This window comes from Bombyx mandarina, chromosome 11 (assembly GCF_030267445.1).
Source record: "Bombyx mandarina strain Sakado chromosome 11, ASM3026744v2".
NCBI classification, from domain to species: Eukaryota; Metazoa; Arthropoda; class Insecta; order Lepidoptera; family Bombycidae; genus Bombyx; species Bombyx mandarina.
In genome coordinates, this window is record NC_143218.1 from 11,344,477 (window position 1) to 11,366,228 (window position 21,752).

The 21,752-nt window shown below is 33.1% G+C and overlaps 2 protein-coding genes and 2 long non-coding RNA genes across 7 annotated transcripts; 2 read left to right on the forward strand and 2 right to left on the reverse strand.

Moving 5' to 3' along the window:
• The first annotated feature begins 2,394 nt into the window (after positions 1–2,394).
• Strump (WASH complex subunit strump) lies at positions 2,395–11,639 on the forward strand. 2 transcript variants are annotated; one of them, XM_089731484.1, is made up of 11 exons: positions 2,395–2,601; positions 3,166–3,268; positions 3,638–3,829; positions 5,565–5,776; positions 5,886–7,303; positions 7,374–7,645; positions 8,334–8,461; positions 8,535–8,936; positions 9,529–9,758; positions 10,419–10,551; positions 10,887–11,639. In XM_089731484.1, exons 1-11 carry the CDS (start codon positions 2,480–2,482, stop codon positions 11,029–11,031), a joined length of 3,357 nt encoding a protein of 1,118 aa, XP_089587610.1. In that variant the 5' UTR covers positions 2,395–2,479; the 3' UTR covers positions 11,032–11,639. The 2 variants fall into 2 exon arrangements, with proteins under 2 accessions (XP_089587610.1, XP_089587611.1); XM_089731485.1 differs by having other exon boundaries at positions 2,399–2,601; positions 3,753–3,829.
• A 1,322-nt stretch (positions 11,640–12,961) lies between these two features.
• On the reverse strand, positions 12,962–15,141 carry LOC114251663 (leukocyte receptor cluster member 1 homolog). The gene is made up of 2 exons (XM_089731486.1): positions 14,957–15,141; positions 12,962–14,129 (listed from the first exon to the last, which is right to left on the reverse strand). The coding sequence occupies exons 1-2, from the start codon at positions 14,977–14,979 to the stop codon at positions 13,301–13,303; spliced, it is 852 nt and encodes a 283-aa protein (XP_089587612.1). The 5' UTR covers positions 14,980–15,141; the 3' UTR covers positions 12,962–13,300.
• Positions 15,142–16,398: 1,257 nt separating this feature from the next.
• LOC149502020 (uncharacterized) lies at positions 16,399–18,516 on the forward strand. Its single transcript, XR_016323780.1, has 2 exons — positions 16,399–16,848; positions 17,569–18,516. It is a non-coding gene; the product is annotated as an uncharacterized LOC149502020 (long non-coding RNA).
• A 1,057-nt stretch (positions 18,517–19,573) lies between these two features.
• Positions 19,574–21,325, reverse strand: LOC149502021 (uncharacterized). 3 transcript variants are annotated; one of them, XR_016323906.1, is made up of 3 exons: positions 20,964–21,325; positions 20,422–20,709; positions 19,574–19,930 (listed from the first exon to the last, which is right to left on the reverse strand). It is a non-coding gene; the product is annotated as an uncharacterized LOC149502021 (long non-coding RNA). The 3 variants fall into 3 exon arrangements; XR_016323907.1 differs by having other exon boundaries at positions 20,422–20,668; positions 20,964–21,120; XR_016323905.1 differs by lacking the exon at positions 20,964–21,325 and having other exon boundaries at positions 20,422–20,843.
• Between the last annotated feature and the right edge of the window lie 427 nt (positions 21,326–21,752).

The window sequence follows — 21,752 nt, forward strand, 5'->3', positions numbered from 1 at the left end:
TAAATTAATATATAATAATATCACTTTTAATATATAATAAAATATGTGTCGAACTATCGTAAAACAAAAAAAATACGGAAATTATCTAGATTGTCAGCCCTAAGCCTGGACAAGTATGAAGGGAAATCTGTGGTTATTTTATTTTTTATGTACCTACTCTGACTGTAAATGATTCAATGAACTGTTATTTTATCAATTAACTAGCTAACACCCGCGGTTTCACCCGCGTTTATAGATACTGCCCAACTCCATAACCAAAGCGTGATGATGTATAACCTATGTCCTATTCCAGTCTATAATCTGTCTCTGTGCTAAATTTCAACAACAATTCCGTTCAATAGTTTTTACGTAAAAGAGTAACAAACAAAAAAACTCACGTTCATATTTATAATATTAGTTAGGATGTTCTATTCTAGACTATAATCTATTTCTGTGCCAAATTTTATACAATTTGGTTCAACAATAGTTTTTACGTGAAAGAGTAACAAACAAACAAACTCTCATTCTCATTTATAATATTAGATATGATATGATTATATATCTCTATATATGTCAATGAATTGAAGGAAAAGCGAACGAAACTCCAAAACATTTCTGTGGAGCTACTGAAGTACTGAACTAAGCTGAACTATTGAAATAGAAGGACTTTATATCTCTATATCTGTCTATGAACTAGTGAAGGAGAACTAAACGCAACTCCAAAACACTTCTGTGGAGCTACTGAAGTACTGAACTAAATTGGAGTATTGAACTAAAAGATAGATATAGTTCAGTGTGATGATCACATTTGTAACTTTTCCTTTCAGTGATACATTTTGCCCAAGACTACTGTAATTACAGTGCACCTGGCATCACTGCTCTTGGCATTTGGCAATGTTTAATGAATTTTATGTCCTGGTAACTAAAACCTTTAGGTCAAGTATTATTTTAATTTATATTTTTATTTTTATGAAATATGCTAGTATGAAGTGAAATGGAGTGAAATGAAGATGATTAGTTTGAGACATTATCAACTGAGATGAAATGAGATAGGATGATACGGGATGAAATATAATCTCATTAAAATGGTGGTTATTTACTGAGACTTTTTCAGTGGGCTTTTGGGAGGATCCCGAGAAGCTATCTCCAGCAGTTTTGTTTTATTTTCCCACATTTGTGCACTTTCACAGATATTAAACACTTAATAAACCACTGTTATTACACATTTAAACCCGAAGAAACACTAAATAGGCAAAATAAAACAAATCACACAACTTCACTCCTCGCGTTCCCGCCAAAAATTAAGAGTATGTAACAGTAGGCTTACCAAAAAGTTCGGCAATGTATACCACATACTACTTGGTATAGATATTACACATAATATTACTTAGAGTTCAGCTTAAAAACATTATCTTAATTAACACAAGCTCGAGTTTGGTTCGAACGGACCACGAATCTGGTTCGCAATTGAACCAAATCTTACCGTCTGTAGAGTAGTCCTGCGAACATAATTATTTTTAACTGAGTCCGCCAGTCCGCTAGTTTGCACATCGGATATGGTTTGGATGGTTAGTTAGGCCGAACAAATTACGACTATGTGGTTATATTTGGAACGCCAAAAAGGACAATCATGCAAACGCTCATTTTACACCAGGGAGAAAATCGTTACCAAACTAACTATACAACGATTTTCGATGTTTGTGGGATACATCTCACAAGTAGTATAGCAGCTGAGATGCTCAAAAAGAAACATTTACAATGCTTACAAAAGGTTACCAAAAATTTGAAAAAGAACGTAACAATTTAAAGAAATTAAAAAAACATGAGAGCGGCGTACAGATGTGAAAGAAAAAAATATTGATAGAGTAATAGTGATGACATATTTAAACTAAATCCCAATTCTCGAAGTCGTATTTCCGCAGAAGCAGTCTGTCATCACAGCATCATATCAAAACGTCGCATTTTCGTCGCAATAGTCGTCGAACAAACGATAAGTGATCAAAATTAATTAATCTGAGCGATAAAAATAAAGATATCTAGTAAGGAGGGGGCAACTTAAGGGTGATCATTTGTTTAATTAATTATAAGTAAATTAAAGACGAACAAACAATTTTTACATTCGAACATTAACGAACAAACGACGATCAAATAATTAAAATAAACTAAAAATAAAAACAGGCGGGCCAAATTTAGTGAGCCTCGCTGAACGTAACCTCTCGGGATCCTCCAAAAAGTCCACTTTAAAAGTTTCAGTAAATGACCACCATTTTACTGAGAGTATATTTCATCTCATATCATTGCAATTCATTTCATGCCATGTTTCATATTTTATCAAGTTCATTTCATAAATTATTTTTTCATATAAAAGATTAGGCTGTATGGTATGATACATTTGCCTTTCCAATTGAAAAGTAAAGGTATGTAAGGTAGACCAGGTAGGTATAGAAAGAATAATTCTTGTGATTGTGTTTATCAAATACGGTATATACCTAAATTAAATATGAAACTGTTTATGTCCGAAGACAACCTTTGTTCTCAAAACCTTCTCAAATTAATTTCTCATGGCAATGCTATAATTGCGGAAATACTTAGACTCAAAGATCATAATCCAAAAGTTTACTTGTGAGTATTTTAATAGTTTATTATTATTAATGTATAGATTGCTTAATGAGCTCGTGGCCCATTTAAATATAGTAGAACGACCGTTTCTCTCTTCAATACGAAACACACAGTTGCTTTATGGCATAATAATATATAGGTAGGATGGTGATTCCTACTCGTCTTAACACCAGTAATTGGTAGGTACGTAATACTTGTGTCGTTGTCTATCAAATTGTTCAAAGATTAGCCCTATTTTCAAAATGAATTTATTAGGCAATGGAATCTTGCAATCTACACATGTAATGTAATGTTATATATCGAGGGGTGGTAGGCTATAGGCGATTTTTATCTTATAACAATTCAATATGTTTAAACAAACTTCAGTTATGTTTACAACATTCAAATATCTGAAGAAGTTTTTTTACTTGATGTTTTTTCCAAATTTTAAACTATAAATAGCTCTCCTATAAAATTTCAAAGATGTCGCTTAAACAAATAAGCCTTTCACCCCTTTATATAATATTTATAACACTTATTTAAAATGTTTCTTTGTTTTGAAACCGTTTTTTTCCCTGGCTATTACAGATTGGAAAGTAGAGATATACAACAAAAGTACCAAGATGTGATATTGGATTTCAGTTATTTTAGAATATCTGATGCCCATGAAGCTAAGATTAATGTGAATTCTGTAAGTATTATTCAAAGAAATCATTATATATTTTTCAAGATAAAACAGCAGACTTTTGTCCTTTGTGTGAGGCTCAATGTACTATTTTTAATCAAATATACAATAAGAGCCTGCTTAACCCTTTTTAGGTTTGAGTAACACTCATTTATTTGAATTGTAGAATTCCCTGAAATTGCACATAGCATTAGGCTTCCCTAAGCTCTACTTTAATGAAACATATGCCCAGCATTAAGCAGAATCGTACTGTTAATAAGTAAAAATGTGATCAGGAAGTAGCAATTGACTATTGTTATTTAAAGTAAACATAATAAGTTAAGGATAATTGTTAAATTGTTAAATTATAACGTTGCTGAAAGATACTGTTTTCAGAAACTGCAAGATTTAGATGATGATTTAAAGGAAAACTATCTGGAAATAATTACACGTTTTTATTTTCTATTTGAAAACATATATCAATATATTATTGATCTGAATGTATTCATAGATCAATTGCAAGATGAAGCGTTCATCCAACAAAACATGGAAACTGTTATCAAAGACATTGAAGGAAAACAACTATTGGTAAGTCGTATTATTAGTTTTGATATAAAGTATGTGGTTCTTAAACACAAAACTACACAAATCAATCTCATCTGTTTTTGAACTGGCCTAATTAATGAACTGGGATTTAAAATATTTAAACAGATTGTCAATTCCTTTATTTATTGACATTTGGCCTGCCTTCTAACTCTCCATCCATTCATCTTGCAAAATATGGAAATAAAAAATGCATAACATCAATTTTAAGGGTGACTGAGTGATGTGTCATAGCACACAAGCACCAGAATAGACCCTAAGCGGTGGATTTTAGAATCAACTTATGTTCCTGAAGACAATTGTGGAACTCATGTAACAAAATAACTTCAAGGATCAAATTTTCATGCAAATATATGTTTAAGCTTTGTTAGCATACATTGACGCCTGAATCTGAAATAAATCCAAAAATTTTTGTTTTGCTTTCCCAGTGTGTTTTCAGAAACCAAATGAAAGCTCTACCTTGTGTGCATTCGGACCTCTGAATAAAAATATACTATGTAAACATTTATTTATTTCGCGTATGTTGGTCACGAGGCGACCTGAGGAGCTCCAGACTGCGCAGCAGGCTACCGTCACTCTAGCGCGCAGGTATCGGGATAATGGCATGTCGTGGCGGCGGCCAAGGTCGTCTTTGACCGTCGACCCGACAGGTTGGTTCCGGCCCTGGGGGTATCCCGGAACAACAGTGGTATCGCTTGGGAGGTTTTTTTTTCTACCTAAGCTGATAGCCTTGAGAGGCTATTTCAGCGTAACCTTAACTAGTAGGTGAGCTCACGGGGCTCAAACATGACGACGTTGCTAACAAGAACCCCAGCAAGAGCCGTGCTTCGCAGAATCTACCACCGGATCGGAAACGCGACCCACTGAGAAGATCCGGCGAGAAACTCAGTGGGCTGTGTCTGTGGGTTAATTTACTCGTCGAGCCCTTTGTCGCAAGCGACAGGTTCGACGAGAGCGATGACCGGTGCTTGAGGTACCTAAAAGCACCGCTAGTAGATCGGAAGGATCCGAAACGACGTGTCGTGCCGTTTTATCGAAGTGGGCTTGGGAGGCCTGACAGGCCGCCGTACTGAGACGTTCAGACGTACGTTTCGCTTCGAACGCTCTGTTAGCCGAGCGTCCTTGGGGTGAGCTGCGCGTCTGGTTGCAGTGTTGACCGCAATAACCCCCTTACCCCGCACAAGTTCTGACCTTGGGAGATAGGACGTTTCGTCGAGAGGGCAGGGGAGTCGTACCCGAGATTTGCGGAACGTCCCATCCCACATACCCGGGGTGGAGACCTCGTTGGGGGTTCAGCCCCTAACCCAGAAAAATAGGCCACATAATGCCCACGCTCTGCGGAATATAGTTGTTGTTTTATCTCATCTTCATGTACTTATTCACATTTTTTATTGTTTACTTTTTAATCTAAACATTCTCATTTTTCTTATAACTTCTTATGGTGTTATCGTCGACGATTATTTTCAAATATAAGACTTGGAAATTATAAAAAAAAATGTTAATCTTATTCATACTATCTTCATCATTTGGAGGATTGAACAACAAAGGGAAGATCTTCCACCGAGTGGGTGAAATTGCTCAGTAAATCGACTGCTCAAATGTTGTGGTTCGTAAAATGTATATGTGCAAGCATATCTTGAAAATATCATAAGCGAGAATCTGGCATCTGTCAATACACAACTACCTTTACAAAATTGTTAAAGACTGATTTTTTTTCCAGTGTGAATCATTATATTTGTATGGGGCCATGCTTTTATTATGTGACCTGTTTATTCCTGGCCCAATGAGAGAGAGACTTCTTGTCGCATTTTATCGCTACAGCACAAGTCAATCTCAGTCTAATATTGATGATGTTTGCAAGTTGTTAAGAGATACTGGTTATGATCAACAGAACGGAAAAAGACCCGCAGAATATCCTGTCGAGTATTTTAGGTAATATTCGATAAACATTTGCAATCTGTACTAATAATAATAAGTATAAATTGGTAGTATACTAATTTTAAATAAAATAATAAATCAACACATTTAAAATTGTTTTCAGCCGAGTTAATATTAGACATGACTTCATAGAGAAAGTTTTGGGCAAGCTAAGATCTGATGACATTTACAATCAGCTGGCAGTTTATACCTTATCCGAACATCAAGCTCCCGCGCTAGCTTCACAAGCCAGCATGCTTTTTATATGTTTGTTTTTTGCTCCACATTACCTCCATACAGATACTTCAAAAATGCGAGAAATTGTAGACAAATTCTTTCCGAGCAATTGGGTGTTACCTGTTTATATGGGTGTCACCATAAATATAGTAGATTATTGGGATAACTTTAAAGCTGCTAGATCAGCACTTGCCGTAACCTGCAATACAAGAACGATCAAAGAAATTTTTTCAAAGAGAACTAGCTATGTGTCTATAGTCATAAATAAAACACATCATTTATTGAAAGAAGGAACATTGAACGACGATTTTGTATTAGACAATATAAATAAAATTCTGAATTTGCTTCTCAATTCAAATCTAATAATTAGATGGTTACTATTACACAGTAGTGATGCAATATTTTTTGAAAACAATAAAAAAAGCAAACAGTTGAAGGAAACCGTCACAAAAGAATCAGGCTATGAACCATTAAAATTATTGGAGCTTTTAATAAGCACTGCAGAACTAGAACTGAAAGTCAGAGAAAGCTTAAATAAATTACTTGAAAATAAAAATGAAGCGTGGAATTCAAACAAAACTCAAGCAGTTGAAGCTCTGAGTAGCCTTTCCGAATTATTCTCCGGAGTAAAATCCTTAACAAAAATACCTCAAAATGATCAACTTAAACTTTGGTTCGAAAATATTTCTAAGCAGGTTGCTTCTCTTGGGGAGCCGATCACAACAAAATCGATTAAAAAAGTTACCCAACTTCTACAGGCATTAGATGAAGTCGAGGAATTTCATGGCATTAAAAGTACTTCCACAATCGTTCAATTTTTAACAGACAGTAAAGATGCACTCAAGAATTTATTGCGGACAGCTTCTCTCAAGGAGGATTATTTGGTGACTTTAGAAACAGTTGCCGATGTCAGTTACGCATGGTGTACAATAGACCTTTATACAAAATTCATGCAAGACAGCATCAAAGAGAATCCAACAGTGACAAGTAGATTAAGAGCGCTGTTCCTTAAACTGGCAAGTGCTATGGAAATTCCATTGCTACGAATCAATCAATCTCACAGCGAAGATCTTGTATCTGTTTCCCAATATTACAGTAACGAACTAATTAAGTACATACAAAAAGTATTACAAGTCATTCCGGAAATGGTTTTTTCAATAGTAAAAAAAATTATAGATTTGCAAACTTGGACTATAAAAGAAGTTCCTACGAAATTAGACAAAGAGAAATTGAGAGAGTTTGCACAATTGGAACATAGGATGGAGGTAGCGAAATTAACACATACCGCATCAACATTTACAACTGGTTTGTGCACTTTACAATAGTGTAAATTTATTGAATACTTTTTCAAGTTAACATTTCTTCATTTTCCTAGGGATTTTGGATATGAGGTCTACTTTAGTGGGTGTTATACGAGTAGATCCAGCAGAATTATTAGAAGAAGGATTGCTAAAGGAGCTAGACCGACATATCAGTAGTAAATTTGAAGAGTTCTTAGAGCCTCAAGGAAAAAAACTACAACTTACAGCGAATAACCTATTAACTCGATTACAAAAACTCGCCGAAAGTATGGATGGATACAAAAGATCCTTAGAATACATTCAAGATTATATAAACATTCATGGGTTACGAATATGGCAAAAACAGGTAGAAATCGATTTGTATCATATTAAAAAAAAAATGGAGAAAAAACCGCATTTGGACCAAAATGTTTAATGCGTTAATCAAATTTTTCCTTAAGCGCGCATAAACTTTGTTTATTAGTCTTTAAAACTTTTACAATAAAAAGAAACAATAATTGCATTTAAATTTGGAACCGAATATTCTCCAATTAAATACCTATTAATTTCTCATTTTCCCGACAGTCTTTATGTAATATTCTTGTGATACTAGAATGAAGAGGGTTGATCGGTGATAACCCGATTGTTATGACCGCGTTAATAAAGACGAAGAATTTCTGTCTGAAATCAAAATCTTCTAGGGAAACTAATTTAACATTCAGAACCAAGAATTCACTGGTCATTTCTTAGCTTTTTATTAAAATTAAAACCTTTTAGACGGTAGGCCAAAGTAAACTTAACTCTGTAGCCTTCGTGGGTTTGTTTCCCAGCGAAGTTCATTCTTGATGCAGTTTAATCTAAGAGGATTAACTTAAAACAAGGAAATAACGATTATTCTGACATGATAGCGTTGTTAAAACGATTCGTGTTGAATTATGAACTTCCTCTTTCTTTGACATGAAGTTTGTTTAAAATTATCTTATTTCGTTTTGCTAATTAATTCGGTAAAAGGTTTGTTATTGAAACAAAAAATTAAATTATTTTACGCTGTGTAGGTCTCTGCCATTATAAACGAGAACGTTTCAAAAGAAATAAGCCTTCGAAAAGGAGTAGCACTATATAGTCCTTCGGCAGGTTTCATGGGAAGTTTGGCTAGACAAATAGTACAGCTAACAGACGCACGGTAAGCTATAAAAATACAAGGTTGACTGTATTGGCAATAATTGCGGATAATCAAATAAGTTATTGTGTTTTAGAGTATCTATTTACGTAAGCGTGTGCGCAGCGTGGTTTGATGGGAAGACTCAAACCGAAACTGTCAATACTAAGACATTTGCCAAATTAAATGAAGCAATCGGTGTTGTAGGCCTTCACGGCTTAGATACGTTGTACGGTTTCATGATTAAAAACCAACTGCAGAACGTTCAAGGGATAATCAAAAATAATCATGACAAGATCACTGTCTTGAGCAGTAGTTTTGATGCCAAAGAAATGGAACAAATGATGAATAAAGGGACGAAAGCCATTCAACAGCTGTCCGATGTAATTGTACTTATCGGTACCTTACAAATTTTGAGGAAACAGATTCTTTACCAATTGAACACGAGTTGTAAATTTGATTCAGCGCACCTAGAGTCGTCATTGAGGACCTTAAACGAGTAAGTATCTGCTGTAAATAAACCGGTATCTATGTGATTATCCACATAGTGCGCAGTCCTCTAGTCTATGTCATGCCTACTAAGTTTATAGGACATACCAACGGAAACTATACTACGTAAAAAATCAGCAACATAGTTGAAAAGTTAGAAGTGGTGGTGGTACACTTAATGAGTTTATCCGAGAATATTATATACTAGCGACCCGCCCTCGCTTCGCTTCGGAAAGTGTAATTTATTATTAATTTCTCCACTATTTAATGGATGTTATTATACATATAAACCTTCCTCTTCAATCACTCTATCTATAAAAAACCGCATCAAAATCCGTTGCGTAGTTTTAAAGATTTAAGCATACATAGGGACAGACAGATATAGGGACAGAGAAAGCGACTTTGTTTTATACTATGTAGTGATGAGAGTAAGTTAGTAAAGTAGACACGGATAATAAAGCCGAATAACGAGAATTTAATAGCAGTCCCAGGTGATCGGGGCGCGTACACATATCTTCCCACAATAGCCAGGCAAATATATTCTTGTAAGGTCACAATAATTAAAAACACCTATATGTCGTTAAAGATAACTGAATTTTCAGATCGTTGTTAAACGAATTGAAAGCTACAGCAAGCTTAGCTTCTAAACCAAAGCTGTCAACAAAGCTACTTCAACATTTAGAAGAACATTTAGTACGAAGTGGAATTTCAGAACCATTCGACAAAATATACGTCAGAACTGGCCAAGAGTTTCTGATTCCAGATCTAGGAAAGATCACAGCTTTACTTCTTATAGCCAACTTACCAAAGCTCCAGCTGTGTCAAACAACAGGTTTGCATATTTTTTTTGACTAATTTAGAAATTTTGTCGCCTCTTAATCGTGACTTTACAACTTACTTAGTACGGTATTATAGTTCTTAATTCAATAATTAATGATGCCACTTATAGAACACCAGGGGTTCGGTGTGAAGTATTTCCAAAATAATAGGCGCTATTGTTGAATGTGGTTGAAATTCTATTCCACATCAATAGACATGAATTTAACTTTCGTGATTTTTTTAATGAAACTTTGTCCCCCACATAGATACATAGGGCCAGACTTACTTGGGGAATTGGAGAAACTGACATCCATATTTGGGCGCGTCCCCCGTAGTTTAATTAGTTTCAAATTTGTAATTCAGAAAGAAAGAAAAAAATGCTTTTTCCCGCGATAAACAGTTGCTTGCGTTACTCTCTGGTCCAAAAATTACCGGACGACTTGTAGATCCGTCCTTACCTAAAATAACGAACCAACGAACACATTATCATATTGATTACAGTCTTTAAATATACGGCGTTGCCAGTATTTTCATTTTCACGCCAAAAATTATCTTTTCGTGAAATTTTATACAAATGCGTTACGAAATTTTGGCGTGATTCGTTTCCCTAACATCCAAACGTAGGCAATTAATAATTTAGATAATCTACCTACCTACGTATAAAAATTTTCAGGTGACCTAATAATGCGCAAATCGGGAGAAAATATAGACGGGTATCCATTGTTGGTGGGTATATACACAGTTCTGCGCCAATCAAAAACTAGCAACTTAAATTTGTTCATTGATTTTCTTTGCAGTTATGCAAGGTGAGAGATATTTTGATTTTTTTACATAAGTACAATAATATTGCCTAATGTGCTTTGATCGTGGCCTAAAAAATAAGAGCTCTGGTGTAATCGTATCAAGCGATGATACAATTTGTCGGTGTTTCCAAATCCCGCAGGCAGACAACAATAAAATTATTCTTGGGAAATATGTATTATCATGTATTCACGAATGACTTCCACGTGACAGGAATAATATCGTGTTAAAAGAATCAAACGCATAAAAATATAAAGTCTAAAATTAAGAAAATATGTCAATCAATTTGATTTGGTGAGTCTCTTACATGATTCTGTAATGAATCGATTTATATTTACAGATCAAAGCGCACCGAATCGCCTAACGAGGGTCAACCCAATGTAGTTCGAGTTTTAGAACTATTCTGTGAAACTTTCAATTATCCTTTTGAAAAAATGGAAAATAAACTACCGTTGATGCTTTTTACACGCACGTCCACAAAATAGGAATAAAAATAGTGCAGTCAGTAATATTTACATTTGTTTTGTAATAAACAAGATCAGTTGAAGAATATTTATTTTTATGAATGAGGTATTACTGGTGGCCCAGGGTCTTTCTAGTTTCACCTTGGGCGTGCAAAAGCTAGGAGGGGTGGGATTTGCTAACAGCTGCCCGAGCGCATCCGAAGGAGATCTATGGCTCAAGTCAACTGTTTTTTTTCCATACCTATGCTGATAGTCTTGAGGGCTGCCCTTTACCCTAGCGTGTAAGTGAGTTCTCGGGCCTCAAACTAGCAGGTGTTGCTAACACTGGCCCTAGCAAGAGCAGTGCTCCGCAGAACCTACCATCGGATCGGAAACACGACCGACTGAGAAGACCCGCCAGAAACTCAGTGGGCTGTGTCTATGGGTTAGTTTACTCGTAGAACCCTGGACGGTGACCGGTGCTTGAGGTACCTAAAAGCACCGTTAGTGGATCAGGAGGATCCGAAATGACGTGTTTAGGGAAACGTCGACTGTTTACCGTCGATGTATAGTGCCTATCAATGTATGTAAAAGTTATCTTGTCATAACAAACAAAGTTATCGAAATAATAAACAATTTTCCTACTGTTACTTTTTTTGTTATTTTAATCGAAAAATTAAAATTCCATTAAACCTCTTTTTTGTTAAATCAACATGGAATTTAAATGTAGTGATAGAAATATTTTACTATATGTAATATAATATGTGTGTGTGGGAGGGTGGGAAAATATTGATGGCAAGGTCGAGGATGTATATATCCTTAGAAAAAGAGTAACTTAATCGAATCTAGTGTTTACTATTAAAAACACTATTACAAATCCAATAGCATACGCATGTATAAGACCTTTTATTTTTATTGCTTAGATGTGTGGACGAGTTCATCTGGTGTTAAGTGGTTACTGGAGCCCAGAGACATCTACAACATAAATGCGCGACCCACCTTGAGATATAAATTCTAAAGTCTCAGTATAATTACAACGGCTACCCCATCCTTCAAACCGAAACGCATTACTGCTTCACGGTAGAAATAGGCGGGGTGGTGGTACCTACCCGTGTGGACTCGCAAGAGGTCCTACCACCACTAAACTTTCCCAGATTGGAAGTTTTGTTAGGGACATTGACCTATAAGCCACTGCGGGCAGGTACAGTAGAACCTCGATAAGTTGAAGAGAAACGTTAAATAATTAGAGTTATTGAGGTTTTTACTTATTAGGGGTTAAAGGAGTTTTTATTTGTTAATTATATTTTTACTTACAGAAGCCCGTTTATGAGCTTTGTTTAGGAATTAAAGAGTACATACATACTTTATTTTAGGGTTAAATATACATTTATTGTACTTTATTTTCTACATAAAAAAGTAATCTTTTTTGGTTCCAACTATTCATACTTTCTAAATTAATTTTATTTTCAATATTAAATAAAGAAGAGGAAATGTCATCCACTGTGTTACAGCATTGATCTAGGAAAAATCGTAGTGTTTACAGTTTACATCGTATGTGGATCTTGTGGCTCGTCATTTAAATCTTCGTCTATAGACGAATATGATATATAGTTATGAATATGATATATAGATATATCATCGCTCTCAGCACCACGGTATATTTATTCTTCTGTTAACGTGTCCTAACGTACAGTGAACCACGTTCATTTAAAATAACTCATGGATATAGGTAAGATTGAAGTTACAAAGGTCGTCGTGGTTACAACTTTGAGTTACGGAGGTACGATTCCCAAATTATTCGTTTAAGTTTTAGAGGTTTCGTATTTTAAGTAAAAGAGGTTTTGGACTCCGAGAGGAAGGGAATACAAAATTATATGAATTTATGGAGGTTGTTACGTTATCAAGGCAAGGTTCTACTGTACATTGTCATAAAATATGCACAAGGATGCGTATAGTATAGAAAAAAAACTGATTTAAATAACCAAGGCATGCTATATATTTGTGGTTAAACATTATCATATCTATTTATTTATATTATGGTTATGTGTTGATTGCAATACTTTATTAAATAATATTTTAATTCATGACATTGATTTTAGTTTTGGTTAAACATGCTCAATTGTTTCAAACAGCAAAGACACTTGATACTTAGCACTTTATTACGATAGTGTTAATAACTTTTCTTGGTTCACTCCGAAATTATTATATTAAATTATTGTGTATGTGTAAGTAATTCTAACTTACACCATATTTTGTCTATTTCAATCCAGTTATTAGCAATGGTACAATTTATTTCTCAATATTATGGTTTTCATTTATAATTCTGTCTTGCCAATTCAGGGTTAAACTGAGAATTATATTTAGGAATAATGTTCAGTTTATTTTTTCCATTGTTTTCTTCTGTTGAACTCTCACCAAACCCACCTAATTTTTTTAGAAATAATTCTGTTCTACACCTTTCCTGCTGTTCTCTCTTAAGGCGAGCTTCTCTTAGTTTTTGTAGTTTCATTTTTGGGCACTTTTCATCATTACGATTTTTGTTTTTCTTATGTACCTTTGTATTTGGTTCGTTACTTTGAAGTTTGTAACTTTTGTTTCTTTTTATGTGATTCATGGGATCTAGTCGTTGCTTCTGTTTCCAAGCGACTTCTCCATTTTTAATCTCCACACAATTTGTTTTTGGTTTTCCATCTTCATCTTTCAAAACTAGCTTATTATAGGTATCTTTTATGTCATTGGTGCGTGAATATCTAGAAGCCTCTGGTGGAACATCATACCAATTTTTCTTTTTTAAAGCTTCATTTGTATCTTGTCCAAGATAAGTTAAATAGCCAATTTGTTTTTCATATTCTTCTTGTTTGGCCTTTACCTCTTTATCGTGTTCTTTGTTTGTTGTTTTAATAGCATCTTCAAGATTTGCAAATAAGTTGACATGTTCATTTATAACTTCACTTTTTCCTACATTTGTTTGTGGGATTCCTGATTTGAGTAATCTCTCTTTGCTTTTTTGCTTTAGTATATTGAGCCTTGACTCTTTATCTGCAGTTTCTGTTCTTATTCTTTCTTGTTTTTCCTTCTCTGCAGCTTCTGCTTCATCCTTTCTAACCCTTGCAATATTTTCCTTAGTCCGAACATGCCACCTACAGAGTAAAGATAAAGTCAAATAGTGTGGATATAGGGATATAGAACTCTATATTAATAAGTCCCTTGGGCCACTAAGATCAAAATCATTCATATTTTCAAAATAGTTTTAATCATTCATTCTCACATTTTACTAATTAATTATCTATATTATTTTAACTTCATTAAAATTATATTTCCTAATCATATTTTTAAAACGTATAATGTAATAAGCTGTTTATTTACTGGCACAGACTGGAGAGTGAGGACATGGGTCTCCTGGTGTTAAGTGGCTAGCGGAGAGCACAGACATCACAATGTGAGTTTCATTTTGTACTTTCATTTGGGCTCACATATTTATTTTTTACCAGTAAATAGACAATTTATAAGGTTTTGCAGATTTGGTTTTTAATTGCATGATGTCATTTATTTATTCGTAAACACGTGGAAAGTAAATCTATTAGAAAAATTGGTACATGCACAGGATTGCTGTAGTTGGGCAGATGAAACGCCTATAGTGTCATATAGAGTATAAGTCTGTTTTGATCAAATTTAACTTTAACTTAAACCCATTTTAGCTTATTTAGACACTAGTGCTTCTTCAGATTTATGTTTTAATAGGCTTTCCTATCGATATAGACCAGTATATCATCCAACACAGTGCTATTAGAATTACTCAATGCATGCATGTCCTCAGTAGTTGGCATACGAGAAGAAAACGAGAAGCTGAGTAAGGTACACAGACGAAGATTGGTAATCTATCCGATCGTAATGTCGCTTGTTCTACTTAAAATGACAAGGTTTGAGCAACTAATAATACTCTCTTTGTCGAAATGTTTCAACTTACCTTTTTTTTGGCAAGATATTCATTATTTTCAATTAAACTTTCGAAATTTAGAATAAATTCAGGTTCTAATTTTAATTGAAATCTGTAACTATAGTGTATTTTCTAGGACTGACGCACGTAGTGCCCACCTACACCTACTCTTTTGGACGTTCTGTTCATATATTAAGTGTATAATCTATGGTTCTGTTCATAGAGAGTTTTGTTTACAAAATCAAAATATTGAGTACCGGTAAAATAGGGCGATTAGGGATTGACAGGCGAATCGGGAAAAAACCGGGAAAATCTTTCGACGCTCAATATAAGTTTTATATTCGTTGCAAAATCTTCCATTTTTTGTAGTTTAATAGTAGAATGTTGAAAGTTCACAAAACAACTCTGAATATGCATGATAATAGCTGCTAACTTATAAAAAATCGCGTTTCAAATTAACTTCCTGTGGTGGTCATTATTTTAGTGCTAGAAACTTTGCTCTCTTTTATTTATTTGATAATAATAGAAGACGACTATGATTTATAAACGTTATTTAGTGTTTGAACCAGCATATATATTAAAGGTAAGTCTCAGTTGTTATTGCTTTTAATGTATTTGATTAAATAAAAATACATGTAAAAATCTGTTGTTTTTGGGGATATTGGGGACGTCTTAGGTACAAATAACAACGAAAAAGGGGTCAATTGGGATGAAAATACGTGAAATGGAAACGACCTAAGTATAAATAGGTACAGGTTTGTAGGGTTGTCTATGTAGTTATAACAATATTTTTTAAATTTGTTGGTAAAAATCTGGTTTATTCGAAGCGAAATTGGGAATAAGTCTTTATTTGAAATAGATAAGCAATTTAATATAAGTAAGTCGATTTTGCAGAGACATGTAACAAGATCAATAAAATCTCAAGGTGGACAAAAATGTCTAAGTAATACATAATAAAATATTTAATATTTGTTCAGAGTGGGGGTATTCATCTAATTAATCCATGGAATAACCGACACACCTAATCTCTTAACCCAGATAGAAATATCAGCACTGTCGATTGCACCTATAATTGAGGTGATGTCTGCCATGTACTTTTGTCAGTTTTTCAATTTTTTTTATTGATGATCACTTTGTTGGTGCAACTAAATAAATAAATAAATTAAAACTATATATAAAAATAAAAGTAGTGCCAACCCTAGGAAATTTCTCATTTCGTCCCAATTAACCGCAATTTTCGGGTAAATAGGGATTACACCTATTTTTGCTTAAACTGGAATGCTAGTTGCATAATTTTAAATTAGATAACAAAGATGCCCCCAAGACTCAATCATTTTGATCCTGATATAGCATTATATACATCAACAACTACCTTAAAATTGCTCATAAAGTTGGAATTTGTCCCTAATCGCCCCATTTTACGGTATATTAAGTGTATAATCTATGATATTGAGTACAGTACGGTACATACTGTACGTACCTAGTAGGTAGAGGTGAATGAAGTTAGCCCCTCAAAAAAAAATTTCTTTCCTATTTTCTACTTATTTTCTATTAATTCGTTTGTTCATCATTTGTTCTTGATTGTTCACTGTTAATAATTGTTTGTTCTGCATTGATTTATTTTAAAAAGATTATTAATAATATATGTACAAGTTAGCCCCTCGATTGCAATTTTTAATATTTTTTCGTCCTTAATGACTCGTAAATATTCATTTTCGATTGTTCTTATATAAAACACGTTTGTTCTTTTTCGAAATTACTCGTTTTTTGTTTAATTTACTATTTGTATTAGTTGATTAAATGTATGCAAAATATGTGTACTGCGCATGCGTCAACTATAATGCCTAAACTTTGTACCGTCTACGCGGTTTTAATCGAGAGAAAAAAAAAACAAATATAAATCCTGAAGGAGCAATTGATTGGTATGTATACAGTTTAATTAAAAAAATTAAAAAATAAATAAATGAAATAATGTACATTGGCGTAAAGTTAGACCAAATACATTTTTTCCATCCTCCTACCTATCGTTATGAAGGTATAAAAAAGATTAAGTCAATAATATGTTCATTATTTATCTTTCAACGACTAAAAATGAGATGTGTTATATTATTATACCTTTGCCATCTTGTAGTCAAGGTAGGTGTAACTGTCAATAATTAGTAACACTCACAGATCTCATAATCAAATAACAATATCAGAAAAAAGGAGAATAGTTAGTTAGTTAGTGGAAGTAGCCAAAATGGGCAAGTGGACCTCAGTTCCTATTACATAAGGTACTAGGAAGTTTGTGATAATGAAAATTTATCACAGTGTAATATCACTTACTTACTTTAACAGTGAAGGAAAACATTGTGATGAAACCTGCACACCTAAATGTTCTTAGGATTTTCTTAGGTGTGTAATCCACCAACCAGCACTAGGCCAGCGTGGTGGACTAAGGCCTAAAAACCCTCTCAATGGTAGTGGAGGCCAGTGTCCAGCAAGGGGATATATTATATGGGCTGATGATGATGACTAGGAAGTTACATACTACTACTACTACTACTACTACTACTACTACAGTACACATATAATCCTATATATTTACAAACTATAAGTTTGTTGGGTACCTAGAAATTGCTAACATTATTTCATATTTCCAGATGTCCAGCCACTTGAAAATAGGTGTAGTAATGACAAAGTTATCCAAGTAGCTCCAGCACAGGAACACAAAGGCAAGGCAAGTGTGTATTGCCACATCACCCCTAAATATATCTGAAGCAAGTACAAGTAAACAATCAGAACCAGCAAAAAGAAAACTGTTGTTCCTGAGGACAAATTTGACAGTGATGAGTCAAATGCACCAGCAACAGAAGGATCAACAGTTGACTATGAGTCATCTCTCTATATCTCCACTCCATCAAAGACTTGTGCACTGCAGACTATAGCTCTCAAGAAGACTAAAAAAGTTGAAAAAATGAATGTGTTAACAATTTTATCTAAAGTGAAAAATAAACCACGTTTATATATTGGTCTTCCACAAGAATTATATTTCATAATAGGCTTGATTGAGAAACATACAAATGTTTCTGAACAAAATATTATATTATGTTTGATGAGAATAAAATTAAATAGAACATTCTCTCAATTGGCTGATGATTTCGATCTATCTGTAAGTCAAGCAAGCAATATATTTTTCAACAAACTCCCAGAAATTGCAAATGTAATATCACCCCTTGTTAGAGTATAAAAAAAACAATACAATAAATATATATGCAGGAAGGATAATTGATGTCAACTTGGTGGAAAATAGAAAGTTTTTAGATAGTTTGCCACCTACAAGACTCTTTAATTAAATAAGTAATCCTTACTTATAAATATGAATTTTTGTAAGTATTTTCACTCTTCATTCAAAAACTACTGAACAGATTTTAATAAGACTTCTATGCTGGTCTTGAATGGCTAGCAACTCATTATTATTTTGATTCTGTTTTCCACAAATGTGCTAAATATGGGCTTATATATATGAAAAGGAATAAAGATTAATGTTATGTAACCTTTGTACCTGTATGTTAAGAATAATTTTTAAATAAAACATATTTAAATTGAAATATTATTTTTATTAAATCACATTCACTTTGTACACATCAATATTTTGTACTCCCTAAAAGGAAAATAGGTATGAAGATTTTTTTAAGTATTTAACATTACATTTTAGCGTAAGATTAGAAAAATGTTATTCTTCCAAAAAGAAACTACATTACCTAACAACTGTGCAACTTACTCGGGATCAAAATCAATACTAATTATAGTGACCTGATTATTTTTTTCAAAGTTGCTGTTTGCTACACAAAAGTAGCAAGTTTTACTTTTAGTATAATACATATGCATTTGAACTTGTGCATAATATCTTTCTTTAATTTTTTTTTGCCATTTTTTTTATGGAAACAGCATTACACACTTGCTTTTTTGTAGATCTATCAAAAAAACATAATTTATGATTTTTTTTAGCATAGTGGGCAATACCCTATTATTCATATTAATTATATACGGTGATGCGAAAATTATTTCTTTACTGAATTATTTAAGAATGATAGGCATAATATAATATTTTAATATGCTATCTTTGTTTATAATTTTTAATCTATTATTTAAAAATAAGTTATCTATAATATTTTTAATTTCTTTATTTATCGGGTGGTCACAGTCATTATTATAAAAATAGAAATTTTGAGGAAATACAAATGTTTAATACAAATTATTTTGATAATCGAAATAAATTAATATCAATCCAAATTTATATTTGAACTATGAAAATTGTATGGTATGTAAACAGAAATATATTTTATAATTATAATGATTATTTATTCCATGCAGTGTCGGTTAGAGAAGCTGTGCAAATTAGAATAAATTCTAATAAAGAATAAGAATAAACTTTGAAGAGAAGAAAAGAGCTTTCTTCGAAGCTCAATTCTACAAGGTATTCAATCAGATAGCTATCTATCTCTGTCTTTCCTGTATGAAATTTTGGTATGTCGAAATATTGGATAAATCCAGCAAAGCTAAATAGAGTATTTACCTAAAAAATATGTTTATGCTTAAAGTCACGTGTTTATGTTATTCGAAAATATTAACCAATTTTTCAATCGAAGATTAAAACAACATTAATACTGAGAATGAATATTTATTTATAAAATACACATATATGTTTTGACGACAAATTTTGCACGATAATTAAAATTATATTCATTAATATTCATTTAAATAAATATTAATTAATCTTCTTCTATAACTCATAGTCAACTGTTGATCCTTCTTTTGCTGGTGCATTTGACTCATCACTGTCAAATTTGTCCTCAGGAACAACAGTTTTCTTTTTGCTGGTTCTGATTGTTTACTTGTACTTGCTTCAGATATATTTAGGGGTGATGTGGCAATACACACTTGCCTTGCCTTTGTGTTCCTGTGCTGGAGCTACTTGGATAGCTTTGTCATTACTACACCTATTTTGAAGTGGCTGGACATCTGGAAATATGAAATAATGTTAGCAATTTCTAGGTACCCAACAAACTTATAGTTTGTAAATATATAGGATTATATGTGTACTGTAGTAGTAGTAGTAGTATGTAACTTCCTAGTCATCATCATCAGCCCATATAATATATCCCCTTGCTGGACACTGGCCTCCACTACCATTGAGAGGGTTTTTAGGCCTTAGTCCACCACGCTGGCCTAGTGCTGGTTGGTGGATTACACACCTAAGAAAATCCTAAGAACATTTAGGTGTGCAGGTTTCATCACAATGTTTTCCTTCACTGTGAAAGTAAGTAAGTGATATTACACTGTGATAAATTTTCATTATCACAAACTTCCTAGTACCTTATGTAATAGGAACTGAGGTCCACTTGCCCATTTTAGCTACTTCCACTAACTAACTAACTATTCTCCTTTTTTCTGATATTGTTATTTGATTATGAGATCTGTGAGTGTTATTAATTATTGACAGTTACACCTACCTTGACTACAAGATGGCAAAGGTATAATAATATAACACATCTCATTTTTAGTCGTCTCTTCAATCTCCTTGACAATAGTGAGTCTTTGCCGTTTCACAAATGCAGGTCGAGGTTCACTTTGAGTGAATTTTCGTTTTCTATCTGCCCGACAATCGAATTTGGATGGTAAACAGTTTGGTTTCATTCGAATTCATTTGATGGAGCCCATTATCTTGTATTGCATATAATTCTCAATGTCGTTTTCCAGCTAAAACATGAAATAATTTTCCAACACTTTCAATACATAACCTATAAAAAAATATTAAAATGTTATTTTACTAATGTTAGGAATATAATTTCGACTGTGTAAAAAAGTTATTATAATGTATACCTACATTATCTCTTGAAAGATAAATAATGAACATATTATTGACTTAATCTTTTTTATACCTTCATAACGATAGGTAGGAGGATGGAAAAAATGTATTTGGTCTAACTTTACGCCAATGTACATTATTTCATTTATTTATTTTTTATTTTTTTTAATTAAACTGTATACATACCAATCAATTGCTCCTTCAGGATTTATATTTGTTTTTTTTTCTCTCGATTAAAACCGCGTAGACGGTACAAAGTTTAGGCATTATAGTTGACGCATGCGCAGTACACATATTTTGCATACATTTATTCAACTAATAAAAATTGTAAATTAAACAAAAAACGAGTAATTTCGAAAGAGAACAAACGTGTTTTATGTAAGAACAATCGAAAATGAATATTTACGAGTCATTAAGGATGAAAAAATATTAAAAATTGCATTAGAGGGGCTAACTTGTAGGTATATTTTTAAATATTTTTTTTAAATAAATAAATGCAGAACAAACAATTATTAACAGTGAACAATCATGAACAAATGATGAACAAACGTATTAATAGAAAATAAGTATAAAATAGGAACAAAAAAATTTTTTGAGGGGCTAACTTCATTCACCTAGTAGGTAGGTACCTAGTAGTAGTTTTATTTTTCCAACTGAGAAGGCAAAGGTATAATACCATAAAGTCTCTTTCTGGTCGTTCCCTCAATGCTGAGGATCGTGACTGTATGTCAATCTTCTCCACTCGGTCCGGTTCTGCGTCATATGTACCACTCCTTGTATCTGGCCTCCAGTAGCCTCCTTGAGTTGGTCCACCCATCTAGCTGGCGCTCTTGAAAATTTAAAATTAGATCCATACAGCCTATTCTTTTATATATAATGCATTTTATATGAAAAATTATATTATGAAAAAAAGTTGATTAATTTAATTAATATGAAACATGGCATGAAATGAAATGAAATGATATGGGATGAAAT